Consider the following 23,167-nt stretch of genomic DNA (forward strand, 5'->3'; position numbering starts at 1 on the left):
ACCTTTTTCCCACAAACAGAGACACCGAGGAAAACCCAGACACTTGTTATAAGGACATATAGGCCTCGCTCTGGAGTGCCAACTGCGCGATATTTATTTTGGCCAGTCAACCAAAAAGACATTTCCTGTATGTGCTCGCCCACCCGTCTGCATGAGACCAGCATCCACAAGGCGTCATAACCTCTCCTGAGTTTCTTTACCTCTAACAGCATCTGTTGCTGTGGACCGGTGTTCAGCAAATGAACAACTCAGCCGTTTACAAATGATATTCACTAAAAAGGAAAAGACAGTAAATCCTTCAGTGTTGCCAGTGATTGTGAAAGTCCTTTTTTATGTACTTTGTAAGAAGTTCAGATATTTGCGTGAACACACAAATATTAAGTCAACTTCCTGGCTGGAGTTATTTTAGCCAACAGCATGACACATTTCTCCTAAATAAGGGCTTGGAGGGGGATGTGTTTTTACCTTGGAGAAACAAGGTCATCCATTTACTAGAAACAAGACCATGGAAGGCCCTGTTTCTTATAAATAACACCATAGATGGAGGGCCTATGGTTCTCTGGATGCACTCCATCTTTATTTGACTCTTATTTTCATTAAACATCTTGTTGCTTGATGGATGCCTAAAGGGAACCCCTTTGTATCTCTTGGCTCCCTCAATTTAGGCTAAACAGAGTTATAATGATGAAATGTTATCAATTTTAAAATTATACAAGCAGACTCTCAGTAACTTTCACAGTGAAAGCCTCTTTTGACATGCCGAGGCATGGGGTGAACAGGAGAAACAATCAGGCCAAGCAAAAGACCCTTCAATAAGAAGGTAATGTCAGTATTATTTTAAGGCAGACTTGGAAAAAAAAATCATGCCATTTTGTGCATGATCAGCACTATAAAGGAGAAACTTTTTATTCCCAAAACACACTTGTTGAAAATCTCTTACCCAGTCTTTTCACTGTGGCCTGTCCTAACTTTCATCTCAGCAGCTTTGTTTTCCTAAGACCTTCTCACAGAGGAGAGTGCGGTCTTACAGTTTAGTGACTCAGGTGCGTCGACTTGAACGGTACAAGTCCACTCAGCAGCCGCCTCTGGCTGGAAGAGACGCCGTCTATTCATACCCGCCCAAAACCCCGGGTGGGTAATTCCCAGTGAAAGAGCTTCATCCTATCAGCATGTCTGCTGCATCTTTTTTGTTTTTTTTTTCCTTTGCAGTCAGATCTCGTGTCCTGTCTCGCTCGGGCAGCGCCATGCACTCACATGAAACATGAAAACAGCCTCACACACACACACACACACACACACACACACACACAGCAGTGCCCTGTTAACCACATTTTCATCGGCTACTGCTGAGACGCACATTCCAGGGCGGCAGAGGGGGGGGGGAAGAGGGGTCGGGGAACCAGATGGAGGCCAAATGAACAAGTGAATGAGCAAAGAGGGAGATGCACTGAATGTCTTTTAAGTCTGAGCAGGATTCTGAGACTGACATTTCCTGTCTGAGCGAGGCATGAATTGACACAGTGTTCCAGGCAGGGGAGGCCTTGTCTGCCTCTGATACCATTCAGTTCACAGTCACCCAACATAGTGAGAGATTACTGAGGCTACATTAGCTCCAGCAGCTTCTGCCCAGATGATACTCGTGAATGGACTCAGTGTCTGTGCGTTGAATGAGGCCGATGGCAGCCGGTGGTGGGAAAAGATGATTCCTATTTATAGGGCACCGAAACTACCACAGCTTCCTTCACTCAGCCAAGACTCCGAGAGTGTATTGCAGAGGGAACAAGTCGAAAGGGAAAGGAGAGGGAAAGTTTTTCGTCACTGGGTGGGTGAACTTTCTAATTTCCTGCTTGACATTTAATAAGTCATTGCTTGCAGTTCGCATTTGCTACTCTACGTTCTTTCATCACCTGTAAGTCTTGGTTTATTAAATAAAAATGAAAGGGGACATTAGAAACATTTCTGAAAGTTCCCATGGCTCGAACCTTTTACAATTGCAGGCAGGCAAGTGCTGGGAAAGTTCAACAAGCATTCCTTCCCAGTGTGGATCATGGAGATTCTGATAACACTGCAGGTCCCACGGTTCTGAAATATTTCTCAGTCAACATTTCTTTAATTGTTTTTGGCCACAAAGACCCAATTCCTCTTTGCTATATTAGATGGGTGTTGTTAAAGGAGAAAAAAAGCCAAATTCAATAGTTTGCTTAGCACTTTGGTCTGAAATGTGCCCACAACTCCTGAACTGACAATAAATAAATAAATAAATAAATAAATAATAATAATAATAATGATAATAATGATGATAATAAAAAAAACTACTCTCATATGTTTAGAGACAACACCAGAAAAAATTGGGTCAAAATAATATTGTCCACTGCTTAAAAAAGAAATGAAACAAGAGAAGGTTCAAGAGGTCAAAGTAAATCTGAGATGTTTATGTTTGATGGGATTTATTTGTATAATTAATGAAAATCCCTTCATATGGCTAATTGTTCTAAACAAATATCTTGAGAAAAACAGAATTCTCGTGATCCAACAAACATGAATAATTATTTATCCATATGGTAAGTAGAGTACAGTGTTTGAAGAAAAGTTCTTGAAAAGTTTAAAAACAGTAAGTTGGAAGTGGTCATTGACATCTTTCTCCACAGGGAGGCGCACCTGGGTCACACAGAAAATAAAGACAATTCAATTTCAACACTGATTTATTTTTTACCAGAATTATGGTTATTCTGTTTTAATCTCAGTCACGAGTTCGACATAGTTTGATTGGGGACAAATACTGAACACAAACAATGAATGTTTCTGATATTACTGTAAAGTTTGATGGCATAGTTTGCTACCACTAACACACAGTTTACAGTAGATCTGTCATAATAAATTCAGTTGTTGCCTTCAAACATACTTGTAATGAAATGTTCCTGACAGATCCAAAAAATACCTGCATTGACTTGAAATGATACGCAATCGTTTCATCTGACACTAACATACACTGTCATTAATTTATTCTAATCTTAAATGCTACATATTGTAAGAAGTTCACACAAACAAAGCAGCCATTAAGTTAAATTGCAAAAATTTCCTGTTATTAATAACAAACAATTTACTCATCATTGAGTTTAGAGAATATCAGGAGGAGGTGGCAGTTACATACTACACTGAGATGTTTTTATGTTTGCTGTTCCTAATATTTAAAATTAAATGAGATCGGGAATTTTACACCTTCTCTGGAGACATCAAGTCAAGTTTTTACTTCAGTGACATAAATTTGCACCTGGTAAAGAAAGTGGACAGTGTCTCTGCTAGTATGAAAAGTAGTCGAGGCCCTTCGGGGTTAACCAAGAGGAGCATGCTGCTTTGTCACACATTATTCAACATGTCACACCTCCAGTATCAGCCTTTCAACAAAAAAAAAAAAAAGCTATTTTGCAAATGTACTCTTGACTTGCAAACACCATTCTTCTCCCCTTTTCCCTTCCACACCTCACTGGAGATAAACCACTGTTGCGCTGGCACCACAGCTATCACTGAGCACACAGAGGCTGAAGCTTATTGTAATCAGAGCGAAGAACAGTAGTTGGCCAACTGTTGACATGTTAAAAACAAAGAAAGCAACAGTTTGATAAAGACAATAATAATTGACGAAGCAGGTGGACTTGTTTCAAACTCTTGGTTTCAGGGATGCTTTATTCTTGCATATATACACCTTACATTTAGATAGATAGACAGATAGAAGCACAATGTCCAACATGAAGGTCAGGAGTCCCCTCCGCTCACGCCCACCCCTTCCATTGGTTGACAATAAATCTACGTCATCAGAAGAAATCTCATTGGCTGTAGAAACCCGGAAGTACACGGAGTAACCAATCCAGAGAATAAAAGGGCCTGACGGCAGTCAGCGGACCCTCTACCTCCACCGAGTTCACAGTCCATCCTTCAGCAGCCCTTAACACCTGTTAAAAACATATATTTATACATTCTCAGTTGAGTTTTCTACTTATCGACAATGGCTGCCTATAAACTGGTGCTGATCCGTCACGGGGAGAGCAATTGGAACCAGGAGAACAGGTTCTGCGGCTGGTTCGATGCGGATCTGAGCGTGACCGGGGAAAAGGAGGCCAGGAGGGGTGGACAGGCCCTGAAAGGTGAGGAAGAAACGTGGATTTTCTCTCCGTTTGAGTGTGACATCTCTTGACTTGCCATCGGCTCCAGTCGGTTGCATAATAACGGGCAGTGCATGCATCAGGTCGTGCAGAGATCCGCCCCCTCCTGAGCCAGTGCACTGTGCGGACGTGCGGCAGAGATGTCTGCTGCGGGGCTGCACAGCAATGCGCCACCGCGCATCACACCTCTGTAATACCAGTACTTTAGGATGGTGATATTCTTTATTTCCAAAAAGAGGATATCTGTCCCAGCGTCGAGATGCATAGATCAGACTTAAAATGACCTATAGTCAAAGTATGTCTCATCTGTTTATATATAAATGCAGCTGTAGTTGAGAAAATAATATATCATTATGTAACCAAGGGTACGCATAGGCTTCTCAGAGAATATTTTGCATGTTATATTATGGGTAAGATAATCATTTTTCCACAGGCAATGGTGCCAAAAGAATCAAACATGGAATGAACAAAAAACTAAACTATTTGTTAGAAAAAAAAACTATTTTGGTGGTTAGCTTTGACAGCATCTCTGATTTTATTTTCCAATATGATAATATGGAGAGTAAAACAGCTTCACAAACATACTAGTTTAAGAAATATTTTGTGTGCAGATTAGAGGTCATGCTACTTGAACATCTGTCAGAAAAACAAAGTGTCAGTATGTCCATTTAACTGGCTGTTCACTTAAAAAAACAACAGAATTCAGAGATATTTATGAACTTCCTCCTGATACCCCTGACAGAATGTAGGAAGTATGTGGTGAAAAGATGTTTTGTGTGGTCAATATGCTTGTCATTGGAAACTAGATTAAGATCGTAGTTAAAAGGAAGTTGAAGACTTTATCTTGTTCTCAGGGGAAGTTGAAGCTTTCAGTGCTGTGAGATGTCACTTTGTAATTTCAGTCTGCTTTGGACACTTTTCTCTAAGGTGTTTATTACTTTATTGTATTTCTGTGTAAAATAATCTAATTATTATTTTGAACGCATGATTTTGGAGATGCCATGACTGTATGACACAAGCAAAAGCATGTGGAGGAAAAAAAAAAAAAAACGTGTGTCCCTCCGTCTCTTTAACTCACAGATGCCGGCTTCGAGTTTGACATCTGCTACACCTCAGTGCTGAAGCGGGCCATCAGGACACTGTGGCTGGTCTTGGACGGCATCGACCAGATGTGGGTACCCGTGCATCGGACCTGGCGGCTCAACGAGCGTCACTACGGAGGCCTGACCGGGCTGAACAAGGCCGAGACGGCTGCCAAGCACGGAGAGGCCCAGGTGAAGATCTGGAGGCGCTCCTTTGATATCCCCCCTCCTCCCATGGGCCCAGAGCACGACTACTACACTATCATCAGCAAGGTAAGATTTCTTATCTGCAGTGCATATACACGCAACCACAGAACTTTGCTGGCCTCTCAGACAGAGATTGGTTTGGTACATATTGACCGACTTGATCAACTCCCTCCATGAGCTTTAACAAAGAAGAGGCATGACCTCAGCTGTAACCTGCAGAATCAGCACAAAGCCACACGACTGTTAAGAGAGTAGATAGTGAATTCAAGGTCAGTGGTATGTCTTTGAGTCTTCAACATAGTTAATCATCTAAATATTTCACTCACTTTAGCAATGTGATGTTTTTTTACTATTTGAGACCAGAGACCTTCATGTGATTGCCCAACAGCATGTCCAGCGTTAGTTAATATATGACTCACAAGATGAGTTCTTCTGCAATTGGTTCAAAGGTCAAAGTGGAGGCGAGCTGTTCTTTTCTAGACGTTGGCAATCTACAGTGAAGATGTGCTTGTCTGTAGTCCCCAATGACAGCAGAACCGCAACTGGAAGAAAGAATTGCTTGTTGCACAGCATCCATCTCTGTCTGATTCAGGGTTCACTTTGAATAACTATTGGACTGGATCATTAAAATGATTAAAACCTAAAAATGAATACAGGTAGAATCTAAAAATGAGCATATTTAATGTACTTTTTACATTTTTTTACATTGTATAAAATGGAAATAATTTGCAGCTTTTCTTACATCCCTCACAATGTCTTTATGACTCTTCCTCACTCTGGCTTTGGATGAAGGTGAAGCCAGTCTCTCTGGACTGCAGTCCAGATCTTTGATCTCTAGAGGACCTGACTTTGCAGGCACAAACAGATGGTATTTCGTTGTTCTCAGGAAAGAGTTGATCAAAAATGAAATACAATTGAAAAGGGCCGAGCATTGCTTGACTGTTTCTACTCTCTCTGGTAAACTTGTGTCACTTGCTTTTTGCAGGATCGTCGCTATGGAGACCTAACGGAGGACCAGCTGCCTTCCTGTGAGAGCTTGAAGGACACTATTGCTCGAGCTCTGCCTTTCTGGAACGAGGAAATTGCTCCTCAGATCAAACAGGGAAAGAGAGTCCTCATTGCCGCCCATGGAAACAGTCTGAGGGGGATTGTCAAGCACCTGGAGGGTGGGTGGTTAACGTTAACTAGTCCTGTATAGGCAACTTATTATGATAAATAAATATAAAGTGTCTACTGCTGCAGCATGCTCTGTTTGTGCTCTGGTTTCCTCACAGAGTCTGAAAACACACATTTGAGGTTAAATTTTCACTCTAAAATGACTGTCGGCTTGAGTTTGAGTGTGTCTGGTTGTTTTTCTCTGCCCTGTGATGGACGGATGACCCCCACCTTCAGCATAACCCCACAACCCTGATCTGGATTGAGCTTCAAAGAAGATAGATGGATGGACAGTTTATATTGTGTTTAAATGAGATTTCATGTGTTTCCTTGTGTGTTTCCGCCTGCAGGAATGTCAGATGAAGCCATCATGGAGCTGAACCTGCCCACAGGAATCCCCATCCTTTATGAACTCGACAAGAACTTGAAGCCCGTGAAGCCCATGCAGTTCCTGGGAGACGAGGAGACCGTACGCAAAGCCATGGAGGCTGTAGCTGCTCAGGGAAAGGCCAAGAAGTAAAGCAACAGAAAGGCCCTGTCTGTGCACCGTAGGTCCAGGTCATCCCGAAAAACTGGCCTCTGATTAGTGTTTTTCCTGAATCCTAATTTATTTTGGGTTGTAATATGTGATGAAAGTACAGAAGAGTGTCGTCATAGACAACTTCACAACAGTAGGATGTGAACAACTGAGGTTTGTTTGAGTCACGGGGGGCCAAAGCTCTCAAGAGATTTTAAATAAATGTTACTACAATGGTGCAATAAAATAAAATTGCATGCTCTCGGCTGATATAAACAACACTGCCCCTGTAGGGATTGTCTTTACAATGTAATTACTGATAATGTCTGTAATTAGTGAGTCCTAACACTGCTAATCAAACAGAGGAGGCCTTCAGTTACTGATGCTTACTATATGCCATGTTTGTGTGAGCTTTTGAGCTGAAGAAAAGAAGCTACAAATGTTTATTTGAAGTATACACGAAGCAGTAGTCTGCTCTGTCAACTAAGAACCTGCAAGAATTAACCACGGCTTGGAAGGAGAGAGCACTCAGTGACCCTGTTATTGAGGGTGCAGATATACTTGGCTCCACTAAGGTGATGACATTTTGCAATCTCTTGAGAACAATATGGGACCATAAAGACTAACTTCTATTCCCCTGTATGTGTTTGTAAATGTGTTCTTGCATGTTGTTGTGTCTGATGATTTTATTTTTTTTCTTTACACGGTCTACATCACTGATTCAGTGCTAGCTTCAAAATATTGCAGTGAAACAACATTTACAGTAAAACTAAAACTCTTCAGTTTAACTGTCTACTGTGCTGGGCCATCTTTGACCTGCTGTTTTTTCTTTGTCATAGTATTTATGTGCCTCATCCTACACTGAATGCCTCCCGTTGGACTTGCAGCCTGAAAAAAGCAGCTGCAGTGTTGTTGACCAAAATAAATAAATCTGTGAATGGATCATTCCTTTTGTGTCTTACAGTGTTGATGGTGTTACCAAGTGTAAGTCCCTTTGAGTTGGGTAATTATTCCCAAAAATCTCAGCTCTAATAAATGTGTCATGCGGGCATATCTAAAACATGTGTGTTTGTGTATTTCATTTTTTTCAAGTATAAGACATGGCTTTGACTACTTGTAAGTGAAGTTGCATAACATTAACCTTTACGAGTAATGAAATGGTGAATTCCACACACGTATTTACTGGTAGGATTTTAACTGATTCTTCTAGCTATTTTTCGTAAGAATGTCATGTAAAAAAAATAAGGTTTTAATATTATTTTCATAAAATTAGAATAAAAAAGGTCATTTAAGTCACTCAAATACTGAAAAATGAAAGTGTTTCATTGAAGAAATTACAAGTAAAGTGAAACAATTCAATAAATGATAACAAGACAAGTATAAAGATAACAGTTTGAACATGAATGTAAAATTTTGACTTAATCCTAAATTTTTAAGCTTCATTGTTCGTTTGTTTTCTGAGACTGAACATTTTCACATTGTTATGATTAAATCCTATTTTGGGATTAAAAAAGTATGCTTACATCCACAAAGTGTCTATATACTAAAATTTAAAAATGACATAAATATTAATTGCAATTTTTTTGAGAATCATCCAGAAACTATACCTGGTCTCTTCTGGCACTGCTCTTTCACGCAGAGATTCTGGAAATAATTTGGCAGATTCATAATTGCCCATATTTTCAAGGACTTCTCACTGCGATTTGTAAAATGTTTTATTCTTTTTTTTTCTAATATTCCCAGAAATTATGACAATTACTTTTTTGGAATAAACCTTCTCATTCTTTTAATTTAAATTTTCATATGCAGATGTAAATTCTCTAACAAAATACAATATATTATAATGTTGTATACTTGTTGTTCAATAAAATTCATTATAAGAAAAATCAATTAATTAAAGCATCTTTAAACTTTAAATACATATATACATAGTGTCATTTTTAGGCAAAGCAAATGTATTTATAAAGCATCATTCTGATACAAGGCAGTTCACAGTGCTTTTCAAGGAAATAAATGGAAATACATTTAAACAAAGCGTTTAAGGCCAGAATATAAAAGGATAAAAAAAAATTAAAAATCCGCAAAAACCGATGTGCCTGTCTCTTTTAATCGTTGCAGTGCGCAGTTAAACTACATTTCCCATGATGCATTTCCACGCTGTGGGTCAAGCAAGTGCAGGCGGGAGCAAAGATGAGTTTTTAGCGCTGGAATTCTGCGGCGAGGCGCTCTATGTAGCCAAGTATAACATTCACAGCCCGCACAATGAGGAAAGCAACAGAAAATCAAGGGAACACGCGGTAAGGTTGCTGAAAAACGTGGTTTTGTAACACATTGCTATGTTGCATGCTAATTAGCCGGCTAGCTAGCTAGCTAAACACTTCCTGAAACTGCTGTATATAACTACATTAGCCAGCTGCAGGAGTGCAGTGACCACATGCTTAATATACTTATCTGAGTATATCGTTTCTTAAACAAAACCGTGAGAGTGAATGTCGTGGCATGAAAGGCATTAATACTGTCATGTTGTCAAAACTACTGACTTTGTGTCGTGCAGGTGTAGTTACCCCGTCAGGAATCGATCGCCTCGTAAATGTTAGTAATCACATAGCGAGCAGTGGACTGCTTGTTTTAGCATTTAGGGTGTTCGTTTTTGGCTGTATTTATAGCTTGATCATATATATATACACAAATCGTTATTTGTGGGCGAAACTGAAAGCAATTACTTGAAAATACAAAACTCACCCATGTCACCCAGGGGAGCAGCTTGAAATGAGTCTGTGGTAACATCTCCCCACTTCGCTCCCATCAGGATTAAGATCCTGATACAAGATGCCAAAATGTGTGAAATCGTGTTCATCATTTACCTTTCAGAGTTCTTTTTTGTTGAAATGCAATATATAAAAATATTGTCAGCCTGTCAGAATGACTGTCCTCATCCGTGAGTTATCAAATCCAAAATACACATCATGCTTCCATAACTTAGTAAATATTGATGTATTATATAAGGTTTTCATTGGGGGGGTTTCTAGTTGAGCGTTCTGGCAGACACCATTCATTCACGCTGCAGCTGTCAGTTAGTTTCAGTTGTTTTGTCATCCCAGTTGTTTTGGTTTGTTTTTGTTTGTTTGTTTTTGTTGTTTGTTTTTTTTTTGGGTTCAGAGACATCAGCTTTGGAATATTTGCAGCAGGACATGTGGTGTCCCCCCAGGTACTATAGCGTGATCGGTAAATGGTGGAGGAGTAGAAACTTCCTGACAAGCCAGATGTCTATTTTGCTTTGAGCGGCTGGTGGACAGCTCTTGCTCGGGTTGTCATCTGTGATCACCATGCACTGCCAGGGTGATAAAATCAACACGTATATGTCAAAATGTAACGGTTTTGTTCTGTTTTCTGACAGAAAACTTGCTGATTACAAGAAGAATACAATCTCCAAGAAAAATAAAGGTGAGCCAAGGATTGGTTTCCTTGAGAATTACATTTTAATGACTGTTTATTTTTAATTGTACTAATAACTGAAGGAAATGTTGTCTGTTCTTAGATCAATCAGTTTTTGATCAGGGTTTATTTGTTCACTTGAGATCCAGGATAGATCAAACGTTTCATAATAAAAACATCATTTTTTTGTCTGTGTTTCAGTGAAGGACTTTGGAGGTCAGCAGTGCTCCCTACATTTCACATCTTCTCACCAGGAGATTCCAATGAAGCTCTCTCAGGTACCGAACCAGCTGTCTCCTCCACCGTCCAGGAAAATATTATCACACTCAAGACCTGAACTGTGCTGCAAAGAAAAACCAGGCGTACAACGGCACCCTACTCATTTTTCAGGGCAGGTTCCACCTAAAGGATGTATCCCCAGCAGCCCGACTGGTTCCCCTGTTAATAGACTTCATTCAAAGCCAAAGGACAGACTGAGTTCTTCAAATCACTCAATTCAACCCCCAGGACTTACTTTAAGTGGACCAAACCATATTTTGAACTCATCAAACAAGCCCCATGCAATGTCAAGGGACAGAGTGGGACCACCGCACGACAGGGAGCAAACTGTGCCGGGGCTTGTTCCAGTTACACCAGTCAATGGTGACAGTCCTTCCGTGCTACAGCCCTCAAATCCAGGTTCCCCCCACCCTGCGTCCCCTCAGTTTGGGAGGAAATCAAAGAATGACTCACCGTCCTCTCGCATCCATGTGGATCAGGTGCCTGAATCCAAGGCTGCTTTGTCGAACTCAGGAACCAAAAACAAATCTGCACAAGGACACAACTCTGACAAGGTACGATTTGCTCTTCATTTCCATATGGGTGAAACTTAACTACATGTCTTCAGGTGAACTGTACAGCTGAACATGCTGCCTGTGACTGGGGCTGCAACAAATAGTTATTTATGGTCAACTGGTTCTTAACTCCTGAAATGGTTTGTTGATTAATGGATTCGCGGGCAGTGGCTGCCTCGGGGCTTGAAAAGCGGACTTGGGTTCGGAAGTTCGCAAGTTTGAATCCCACAGCAGCAGACATGTCGCTGCTGTGACCCTTGACCCCCACCAGCTACCAGAGCACCCTAATGTGGTTGCGTACTGCATCCTAGAATTAAGATAAAGGTAGATGTAAATGTGGAAAAAACAATGTACAACATATGCTGAATTTATGATAAAGAAAATGAGGATACTATATGTCTTAGTTTTAGCAGGTTTGCCCTCTGGTTGTTTATTGTATTTATCTTTTTGTACATGTAAAGACAAAAAAAAAAAAAAAGTCACATGACAGCAGCATTTACGTGGCGTTAGGCCAAAGCCTAAACAAGGAGCAGGTAACTGGCTAGCTAACACATTGTTTTTAAAAAACAAACAAACCAACAAAAAGCAATTATTTTAATTTAAGCATGGTTACGGGTGTGCCAAGATCAGATGATATTTTCCCTAAGGGCAGTGTTACAGCAATTATTTGTGTTGAAACCCAATGCCTAGGTTTTGTGACCAATATTGCTTTCAATCTAGCATGTAACTAAACTACAAAAATCAGTTTGTCACTGATTTCGGCAAAACTGTTGGAAATTATTTGCCACAAATTAATGTATTGAAGGGTCATTTTTCATGTTACGGAATTCCATTGCAAAGAGATAATGATTTATGTTTTAAACAAAATATTACCAATGTGTTATGGCCACGTTATTTGAATAATGCCTAATAACAGCATGTCTCTAGTTTGTTTTGCAGGTTGTTTTGTGAAGATCGAGCCACATTTGACTGAATGATGCCAGATCTGGCGAACCAATATGCTGTTACAGAAATTTGTTTAAGACCCAATAATGTTGTTTATTTGTCACATTTCCAACCACTCCAAGAAGATATATTAGGAATTATGGGTTTATTATGTGCATTTGTTTGTAATTAATAGAAATATGACCAGTCTTTATCACCAAATATGGTGAATGCGAAAAACTCCCCACTAATCCCTCAATTCGTATAATGTGTAGTGTCCGTCCCCCGAATGTTCTGTCCTGATGCACATGTAATAGCAAGAAGGATTGGGGAACTATGGTTGTTCATACGTGCATCTTTGCTTAATGAATAGCAACTATATGTTTAAAAACATGATTCTCCATGTAATTTTTGAAATCGGGGCCACATTAGTCGCTTTGTAGTGTCCGTCCCTGAGTAGTGTCCGTCCCCTCTTATTCTCTGACCTTCAATTACCAGTTGTAATTGGTGCATTATTTATCATTGTTTATTGTTGAAGCACAATTTCTTCAAAATGCGTTTGCCATGTTCACCTTGGTTCAGATTAACTTTAATAATGGCAGAATAAATGCTATTGTACCAAGAAATCAAGATATAGCCACACAAAGGCAGTAGTCATTTTTGAGTTCCAATCCTGTCGCGAAATTGTCGGATGTAACAGTTAGAACTAATTTATCTGCTCATATTTGATACAAAAATAAAAGCCGCATTGTTCCAAAACTAAATAAAACATTCAGTAATCTCCAACAAAACATGAAGGTCAGGAGGGGACGGACACAATTGTGATTCTCATCATCACATTCTGTGGCAGATCTGGCCAGCTCTTGAATCGACGCATGACTCTCGTCACGCATGGCGAAGACTGTAGATGAGAAAACACCATCAAAACACCATCAGTCCCATTGAGATCACTGTTTAAATGGTCCTTGTACGAATATGTCATCAGGTGTAGCGTCTGTCCCCCCTTTTCTTGTGAATCGTTACTTAAGCTACAATTGATAAGGAACATAGTTAAATGAGGAATAAATGTTTAAATGGAGAAACTGAAAGGTTGTTGTTTGATATTCAACTAAATTAAAGCAGTGAGATTTCACTCTGACGAACAATGGGGGTAGATATAGTCTATTGACGGCATGAAATTTTTACATTTTGTGAAATTACTCATAAAATCAGTTAATATTTTGCAAGTTTCTTGCATTTTGGCGTTCTGTAACACGAAACGATTACTTTGGGTCACAAACATGTAAGAAAGACACCATCAGTACCATTATGAACACCCAGCAGTTGGTCTCAATAGGATGCATCTTCATGTTGTAGTGTCCGTCCCCTTAAAAAATGCGGATTTGGGTACCTGCGTTCGTTGCCTTTTTACGCGATAATGGTGTACGGATACTACAAATCATTGCTGCTTCATTATAGAAGAGGTGTTCAAGTACATGTTGCACCAACATACATGGGAATTTGGCAACATGAAATTTTCAGTCACCCTGTCCTGAAAGTCATGATCTGATCTTGGCACACCCGACAGTCAAACTGTCCAAGTTTTAGTCTGGTGTGACACTTGTTGCTTTTGGGCGACTCAAACAGAACTCCTCACTTGAAGATTGTTCCTGTTAAAAACCTGCCGGGTGCTGTAGACTGTATTGATCACTTCAATCATTTTTGGGTTTTTTTGTATTTATGTATTCAGTTGTAATCCAGAAGAAGCTGCTGTGGTGTCCTCCAAATTAGTTTCTGCTTGAAGTTCAAGGCCCCAAAATCCCCATACGAAATCACAGCGTAACAAAAAAATGCAACAGTGACTGTGATATTGTAGCACAGATCAGGATTCAGAAATGGACTACAGCTGGATGGTTGAAGCTCACAAGCCCTCAACAATCTTGATATTTATGTTATTCCTTAATCCAGAACACATTTGCAGGGAAACAGAAACATGTTTCTCTACGTTGCTTTGTTTCCACACCATGCTAATGCTTTGGACCAAGGGATTGTAAAAAATCATTTTGGACAGTTTTTGCTATCAATATTCTGTGGCATAAATGAAAAACAGTGCACAGTGATGAGTGCAGTGCAGTGTTTTCCAGGGAGTGTTGTGGAATTTTTAGATTTAGGATCTCACCCACAGAAGAAATGAATGAGGCTTGAGTTGCAATCTGCTTCAGAGACACAGTGCTTCTGATGCCCTGCACGTTCAACTAAAATTTCAATTACATTGAGACAGATTTTAGTGAATAATGTGTCAAAACCTGCTTTTCAGTTGGATTCATTCTGCTTCCAGGGCTTCACACCAGATTTCAGCTTACACTTGTTGTGTTCTAATGCAGTTACTTAAAAAAAAGGTGTTTATTTTACTCTGAGGAAACCTGACAAGCTTTAGCACATCGCCAGACAGAGCAAAACGAGTTTAATCTGTTTAATAAATTAAATAAACTCACGTTTTTCTCCTCATGAGCTGACCCAGGAGTAACGCTTTTTTTTTTTTTTCTTGTGTAGTGCCAACAAAGTGAACGCACAACTTCAAACCACAATGTGACTCCAGGTAATTTTGTTCAAGTATATTCAGTCTCTACTCTACTTATTATTGCTGTTGGTCATATAGCTGTCTTACATATTATAACATATTTTGTGTCTTTTCCAATCATTTATACATTTTTCTTATTGTTACATCGACTGAAAACACTTTGTGCAGTCTGAAGTAGCGGTATTGTCTCTTTTTTGCCTATTATTAAAAAAAATGCGACCTTGAATTGTTGCTCTCAACATAAATACCTGGTGCTTTTGACACTTGTTTTTAATATTAAAACTGATTCTAAGCTTGAGTTATAAAATTTTATACAGTTCTAAATGGAATTAATTACAATTTAATCTGACTGATTGTTATCTACCCAGTATGTGACGTATTGTCAGTCTGTACTATAGGCCTACATCCGCTCTACACCTGCATTGCTGAACACTGACAGTAAATTCAACAAAAATGTATCACATGTGCCTTCTTCTGTCTTCAGTTGTAGAGATTAATGCTTCGTCCCACAAGAACGACTTGGATTGCGCGACCAGCAAGAGCCTGCATCTTGGAAGTCCAAAGTTTGGTGACTCACAAACTGCTAAACCCACTGCTGGGGACTCACAAGGGAATTTTCTGGACTCTTCGCGCCTGGAACAGGCACTCAAAGCCAGAGGCGGCCAACTGCGGTCAGATGCATGTAAACGGTCAGCGTGCTCGGATCCGACGTCCTTAACCAAACACAAACAGTCACACGGCACGTCGTCACCCAAACGCTGGGCACACACACCTCCAACGATGGGTGCAAAACAAGCCTTATTAGATTCCACTGTAACGGGCGTACTGACGATAAGGTCGCCTTCACTTCCAAAATCCGGTGAAGACAGGCTGAAAAACAGGACTGGGGTCCACAGCAAAACTGATAAATCTCACTCTTCCCCTCAGCTTCCTAGGAAAGACAGTAGTTGTTCCACTCCCAGCCACCGCTCGAGTCATTCTGCAAACACTACCTCAGCTTCAGCAGCTAAGCCCGTGAACAGAAGTCATCAAAATGTGGAGAGAAAAAAATCAGACGGCAACAATCTGAAGCCAGCCTCGAAACTAACTTCAGTTTCGTCCAATGGGCCCTCAGTGGAAAAATCTAAAGCTCCACGCGCACGCAAACATCTGGTCTTGCCCGACGACACAGAGGAGCTATTCACCCCCGATCCCCACACTTACGTCGTCAACTTCCCGCGAAAGACTTCAAAGTTGAAGACTGTGGAAGTGGCAGACAAGACGCCCACTTCCAACGCCACACCGAGCTCCAGCACCCCGGCGCCCGTATCGTCATGCCACAAAACGCCAAGTGCCGCTCCAGCCCCCGTGTCTTCGCACAGCTCTCCGCACAGTTCATCTCCAAAGCGAGTAAAGCTTGATAAAATTTCTCCCCCGTCCACCAAACTGGATAACGGCCCCGTCCCTCGCTCTGGTGTGCAACTGAAGAAAAAGAGCGTTAAAGTTGACAGTAAAGCCATTTTGCCCGTCTCCAACAGAGTGAGTTCTCACACGGCGGCAGACACCACTGCTTCTGAACCAAGTTCTGCCCCGAGCTCTCAGCATCCGCAAGAGGAAACGCAGGCCAGCGAGAGGAGCAGAAAGCATGTGATTGAAGAGGACCCTGTCGCGATGGACCTCGACCTGGACTTGAGCTTGGCTCTGGACTTCGATGTGACGCAGAGCTCTCAAAGCAGCGAGGACGAGCAGCTGATTTCCTTTAAGGAAATAATCGAGCGCGCCACCAAGCCTCCGGACACACCGGAAAAGGGAGCCTTTTCAGAGCCCAGTACGCCCGGACATCACAGCTCACAAACAAAACATGTAAGCTTCTCAGAACTTGCACTTGTGTGCATAAAGTTACTTCTGCATGACAGTAATCATGCTGTGATTCAAAACTGTGAATCTCACCTTTTAGCATGTTTGGTTTTTAAATATATCGTGTTTCTTTCTGCAGAATCTGTTGCCGACAACCACAAAGCCAGACATCTACAGGAACAATCTAGATAACATTTTGAAGGAAATGCACACCAATAAGCGGTACAGCTGTTAGAAAATATCACCTGTTAACATTTACTTTAAGCTGCGTTCTCAGCACAAAGCGGACGTCACATTCTCTTCTTTGAATTCATCAGGGCCAAAGAGATGGAAATGGAACATCTCACTGCATGTAAGGAGGACCTGTTGAGGATAGCTGAATATGAGGAAGTGGAGGAAAAGCAAGAGGAGGGCATCTCCTCTGAAGAACAGTAAGGCGCACACAGGCATGTCAACGCCAGTGTCGTCATTGCGATATACTTTGTAATTGTTAAGCGGCTTGTACTTTTTTGCCGTTTGTTTTGCAGGAGGTTCCTGCAGCGCTACTCGCTGACGTCCAGCACCATCAGAGAAATGCCCCCAGGAGAAGTGGTGTTCAACGTGGAGAAGGTTGGCCGGATCTTTGACCAGGATACGCTCCAGCTTCGGCATTGCATGGTCAATCCACAGGGGACGGCACAAAAAACAATGCTTTGGTGAGCTGCACTTCTCTGTGGACACAGATCAGTCGACTTCTCATCAGTGGGAAAAGTTCATACTGGCTGCAGACTGATGAGAGCAGGAGGCTCAGATCACAAACTTGTAGCTGTGTGGCCAGAGATCGGACCGGAAGGCACATCTGAACAGAGAGAGCACAGACTACAGGAGAGAGACAGTATTACTGATGTAATGTGTGCTGCTCAGTGATATCGAGTGATTGGAAAGCACTCGATACAACCATTCAAAGCTGATCTCAGAATAGAACTTCATTATGACCAAGACATTCTCCTGTATGTGTCTAGAAGGAGAATGGATTTTGTTCCTCAGTCCTTAATAAGCTGTTGAGCTTTGGTTTGAGATGCCACCAGAATTCTTCTGCAGATTAATGTACTTGTTCATATGCAATGTTGCTTTTCAGGTTTTTCGCTTATCTCGTTCTTGTCTGACAGCATTACTCTTTTTGATTATGTACCAGCTCTGCACAAACAAATGAAATAAGACCTTCATACTCGCTAGAAGGTAGAAGTGTTCCCGGTTTGCTCTCTGGTGCACTCTTAATTTCTTAACTTGCTTTAATCTAGACAGTTAGCCTTTACTTACAAAGCAGAGTACCACCGAACAGCGCTGCCTCAGTTGACCGCGAACACACCTTCAGACAGCTGAATCTCTCTCCATTTCTGTTTCCTGTCTGTACATCAGGTCCAGCCCGGCCCAGCTGAGACTGTATGTGGCCATCGGATTGTTCCAGGAGGGATATGACTATCAGTCCCCTTGTCCAACTCCGGTGACACGGTTTCTGTTCAAGGTGTGCGCGACACACATCCAGCACGCGGCGGTGGTTTTGTTGTCGTGCTCATGAGCTTGGTCCTGATGATCTGATGGTCTCTCCAGATGATGTCCATCCACAGTGACCGACTGGCGTCTGACGGCATGCTCCAGGCCCTGTTCGACATTGCTATGACTGCTGCTTATGAGAGAGGTTACCCTTTTTAAAATTTTTCTTCCCTCTAACGTTTGAGTTTCCATTTTATCGACGAGTGTGAATTTCATACGTGTTTCTTTCTGCCCGTTGACGTCCTCAGAGAAGAACGGCAGTCATCAGTTCAGGGTGTGGGTGCCCAGTTTAGCCGACGTGACGCTCATTCTGCTGAACATGGGAGCTGCATTTGTTACCCTCTACCCTTTTGAGAATCTACAGCCTTTGTTCACAGAAGGAGACCTGTTGTGAGTAGCATAGCTTTGGCCGTCACTCATTCACTCAATTGCAATTTGTTTTAAAGATGTTTTTCAGGTTCAAGTGTCACTTTTGCTTGCAGGGAGGATGTCTATGTCAAAAGGGAGAGTTCCTTCAACGAGGAACAGAGTGTTTTTTCTGATCACAACTACAACAATGTATTCAAGGTATAACACAGCAGGAATGTTGCAGCAGAATGTCAACATTAGCACTGATCACTTGTGATTATTATTATTTTTGTTTTTTTGTTGTTGCAGTATTTGCATTGCAGTTTGGGCCTGTGCCCTCGTGCGTACAGCGATGAGGAGCTGCTGCTGCTGCTCACCGTGCTGAGCCGCATCAGCCTGGACCCACAGCTCATCCTCCTGTCCAGTTTGAATCTGTACCCTCTTCACCGTCGAATTGTCAGCAACTTCACGGACTGGGACAAGATGGTGAGTACATCAACACTGTGACGCATGAAGGTGCAATTTTTGTTTTTCTCCTGTTGCATGTATATTTTCATTCATTCAATAAAGCCTCAAAATGTTTTGGATCTGCTGTATAGCCATTTTTTTTTAATCTTGTGAAGTCGTATACCCAGTGTATTACCTTTTTTTTCTTCAATATTTTTAGCTTCCCAAGATCTGTGTGGCCCTCACCGATTTGACAGATGATCATCACAACATGTGCTATCTAATCCATCTCCTGCCCAACAGCAAACGTGGAAGGTAAGTTGTCACATTTTGCATATTTGTTTACATCTCAGGAATTATATTTTAGATTTTGAACTTTTTTGATCATTTTTCTCATATATATATATATTTATATATATAAAAATTGTATTTTTTTAAGGCAACTGCGTCAGCATCTAAGCATGTCTATGGTCTCCAAATTGTTGGACGGAAACTGCACGTACAGACCCACACAAGCCGACTTTCAGGTAATCCCTTTGTTCTCTCAAGCGCTCCGATTACTTTCGAGCCCGACTTTACAAACATTGTCAATATATTTACAGTAGTGTTGTAATTTATAATGCAAGGAATCCTTTTTATCATTTGCGTGGCGATTAGCTCTCTGAGCTGAGGCCGTACGTTCTCCGCATGCAACCCTCCTCCCTTCTCCGAGACTTGCTGAACTCCGGCAGCGGACACAGAGATGAGGAGAACACCCTCGACCAACAAGTGAGCGTGGGATTCCTGTGAAGTTTCAGAGGGTTTCACTCCAAAATCAATTTGAGTTTTTTTTCTTTTCTTTTTTCTCATAAAACCATTTCTGGTGTTTCAGGCTTACTACCTGTGCTACAGTCTTCTGACTTTAGCAAACGAAGCATCCAATCTGCAGTTCTTCACAGCTCAGCAGAAGGTATTGTGGGACAGGATTGATTTCCGGGGCTTTCAGTCATGATGCTGATGATATAATCAATGCTTTAGTCTCTAATAAATGACCAATTTTTTGTTTCTGAATGTCAGGAGCAACTCCTGTATTTATCGTTCGAGCTGGAGGCGCACGTCAAGTCTGACATCAGAGAGAGTGAAAAATGTCTTTACCGGAGCAAAGTGAGTATGAGTTCAGTTTTATTTTTCTATTTGTCTTTTTTTGAATGCAGGAAAAAACAAAACTATATGCACGATGCACAAAAACATAGAAAACATGCAGTTTTGCTTTTCTGAAGGCTTCTGAGCTTGAAGAACTTGTACTTTTTGAAGTAAATTTATTCATCAGTGAATAAATTGATTCAGCATAAAGACATAGAGTCTGCCTGTAATGATTATCATCATGTTAGAAACCATTACTAGAAACTTGGTGTGGGATCAGTTTGGACAACCCTGCTATGAAAAGATCATGTTAATTATCATAATCTGTCAAAATGACTAACTGAGCAGCTTTTAATTATGTCAGTCAAAACAACGTTTGGACACACCTTCTCTTTCAGTGTTTATTTCTTTATTTTCCTGACTATTTACATTGCAGAGTTAATTCACACTTTTTTGTGAACGTATGTGTTCATCCACAGTTTTTTTTGTCTTCAGTGAGAATCTATAATGTAAACTGTCAGGGTAAAAAAAGAAAAAAAGCATTGAATGAGATGTGTCCAAACTAGTGTCTTTTTATGGATGACTAGTGGCAGAATGTACCATTTTGGTCCAAATCGTATTGAATGTTGACATGATTATAATTTTCTATTAAGAGGCATTGAGTTATCTACTGTGTTTAACTTGTAAAGGGAAAGAGCACGTGTACATACTGTTCAATGTTGTTGAACTCCGTGTCTGGTTACATACAGTGTCCTCGGCCTAGTCCTCACACACATCCTGCCTTGCTGGTGTAGCTCCAGGTGTTGTTGCATTTATGCTCCAGATATACAATGGCTTCACTTTTTCAGGCCTATTTCTAAGGAAAAAAACTGTCTTCTATTCATACAAATAGGGTATTTTGACTTTTCTTAAATACAGAGTCTGTATTATAAATGTGTATTTGAAGCATTGTCAATTATTTGGGGAATTTGAACCTACTTTAGATAAGATATGAGGTCCCATTAATTACATTGACATCTCTCCTCCTCCTCCTCCCTCTCCTCAGGTGAAAGATCTTGTGGCCAGAATCTACACCAAGTGGCAGATCCTCCTTCAGAAGACCAGGCCTCTCCATGTAAACCAGCCACACACAAACAACATTCAAATACTTCTTATCCACTGTGGGTTTGTTTTTTTTTTTTTCACTTTTAAATTGCTGTTTTTTCAATTCTCTTCCTGTAGAATAAGCTGTATGATTACTGGCAGCCTGTGGATACTTTGACGGAGGGCAGCCAAGAGGAGCAAGGCAACGAAGAGACTGCTGTAATGGACGTCGACGAGACCGCTCCAACCGAACAGAGTCCCGAGGAGATGCAAAAGGAAACAGTGGAGCCAGAAGAGGACATGGAACTTGGTGAAGAGCTTGATAAAACAGAACACGGTTCTACAACTGATTCATTCAGAACAGAAGATTCAAGTGACCTAGCATCAGACAGTTTTACCCTGGAAGCACCTGACACGGGGAATGGAGCAGACAGCACGCCTCAGACCGTGGAGATGTAAAGAGAAGCTGGTTGTGTTGCATGAAGGACCAATGGAGAACAAGTTCCAGCTGATGGCACCAAGTCGTTTAGCCTCAGCGATTCTAGGGGAGTGGTTTCCTTCACTGTAATATCCGATGCTTTATTTTTTTTTTTAGTTTTGCACTATTTGTGTTCATAACCAAACCTCCATGTGAAATTATTAAAAGAGTCTGAATCCTTGTTTACTCTTTGTTAATATTGCACTAGACAGGCTGTTGTTATGATGTGTAAGTTTTGCATTGAAAGTTGTTCTTCCTCCTTAAAGTTTGTGTAGATATGGGTGCTTGTGTGTCATATCCACCAGTTTGGGGTTGTTTTTTGTTTGAAAACGTCATCTTTAGGTAGTGTAACACTGCTACTGATTAACTGCTGGCTCTCTTATCGGAGAAAGTGTTAACTGTCACATTAATACGGTAACTCAATTCATATTAATTCTCTGTACAATCTAAAAGGCAGCCAACACAACATATGCCACTTAAAGACTGAAGTGAAACATTTTAATACAGTTAATTTGTTTGTATATCAGCACATCGTTTTCCTTTTGCAAAATGTTAAAATATGTCAGCACTGTATTATTAATTCTATAATATATTGTTATCTTTGAAGATGCATATTCACTTATTTTATAGAATTATTGTAATTAAACTGTTGCATTGTACATTTAGTTTTGTATTTTTTTATGACTCAAAATATTTTATTATTGGAGTTTCCACATACAGGAAATAAAGTATTTGCAAATTAAAACAAGCAGTCAATGAGGTGCTTTTTTTATGTGTTGATATTGAATTGTTAAAGTTTTGAAAAGCATTTTATGGAAGGTCAATGGAATTTTTTTTTCCTTTTTCGAGTTATTGGCAAGCTTGTTTTTAGGTACAAATATCTCAAAGAAGAATTTGCAATATTTGTGTTAGCCTAACCCATCAGCAGTGCAAATTGTGTACTTGTGTTGAGTATTTATGAGTTGAGGACATCAGTGAATTGTTAATAGAATCATCTGCTTCTGCTGAGTTAGTTTTCAGTCTTGCTGAGGTCCAAATTAAGAGTTTATAGACTCCATGTCAGGTCTGTTTTAGGAGTTCGGGTTTAGTTTGAAACGCACAGATCATATGTTGAATGTACGTGGGAGTCTGGCTCTAGATGAAAGTCCAGGTTTGTTTAAATAAGTTCTCTTCTGGTTTAATTAAATATTAGTTCCATTTCTCTTTTCTTGGGGAACATGAACGTGTCTCGTCCGTCTTCTTTTAACATTTATGTATTCATTTATCCATTTATTTATTTATTTATTTGTTTGTTTGTTTGTTTATTTATTTTACTCTTTTGCCTACTTTCTGGACATTAGAGTAAACCCCGGAAGTCCTGTGTGGTCAAACGTTAAGCGCACCGCGGCTGATCCGGGATCAGTTTCTGTTCTCCAGTCTTTGCTCCGCCCCGCCCACTTTCACCGGG

The 23,167-nt window shown here is 40.6% G+C and overlaps 2 protein-coding genes across 3 annotated transcripts; both read left to right on the forward strand.

Moving 5' to 3' along the window:
• Positions 1–3,883: 3,883 nt before the first annotated feature.
• Positions 3,884–7,126, forward strand: LOC115399454 (phosphoglycerate mutase 1-like). Its single transcript, XM_030106841.1, has 4 exons — positions 3,884–4,142; positions 5,241–5,515; positions 6,435–6,615; positions 6,955–7,126. The coding sequence occupies exons 1-4, from the start codon at positions 4,004–4,006 to the stop codon at positions 7,122–7,124; spliced, it is 765 nt and encodes a 254-aa protein (XP_029962701.1). The 5' UTR covers positions 3,884–4,003; the 3' UTR covers positions 7,125–7,126.
• A 2,146-nt stretch (positions 7,127–9,272) lies between these two features.
• Positions 9,273–22,459, forward strand: slf2 (SMC5/6 complex localization factor 2). 2 transcript variants are annotated; one of them, XM_030106839.1, is made up of 20 exons: positions 9,273–9,418; positions 10,519–10,565; positions 10,758–11,389; positions 14,846–14,891; positions 15,358–16,715; positions 16,849–16,931; positions 17,027–17,140; positions 17,237–17,404; positions 18,108–18,213; positions 18,300–18,387; positions 18,491–18,632; positions 18,725–18,809; positions 18,900–19,076; positions 19,258–19,352; positions 19,477–19,564; positions 19,695–19,805; positions 19,909–19,986; positions 20,094–20,180; positions 21,205–21,273; positions 21,381–22,459. In XM_030106839.1, exons 1-20 carry the CDS (start codon positions 9,384–9,386, stop codon positions 21,699–21,701), a joined length of 3,930 nt encoding a protein of 1,309 aa, XP_029962699.1. In that variant the 5' UTR covers positions 9,273–9,383; the 3' UTR covers positions 21,702–22,459. The 2 variants fall into 2 exon arrangements, with proteins under 2 accessions (XP_029962699.1, XP_029962700.1); XM_030106840.1 differs by lacking the exon at positions 9,273–9,418 and having other exon boundaries at positions 10,522–10,565; positions 10,758–10,834; positions 10,947–11,389.
• Positions 22,460–23,167: the final 708 nt, after the last annotated feature.

Source organism: Salarias fasciatus, chromosome 13, assembly GCF_902148845.1.
Source record: "Salarias fasciatus chromosome 13, fSalaFa1.1, whole genome shotgun sequence".
Classification (NCBI taxonomy): Eukaryota; Metazoa; Chordata; class Actinopteri; order Blenniiformes; family Blenniidae; genus Salarias; species Salarias fasciatus.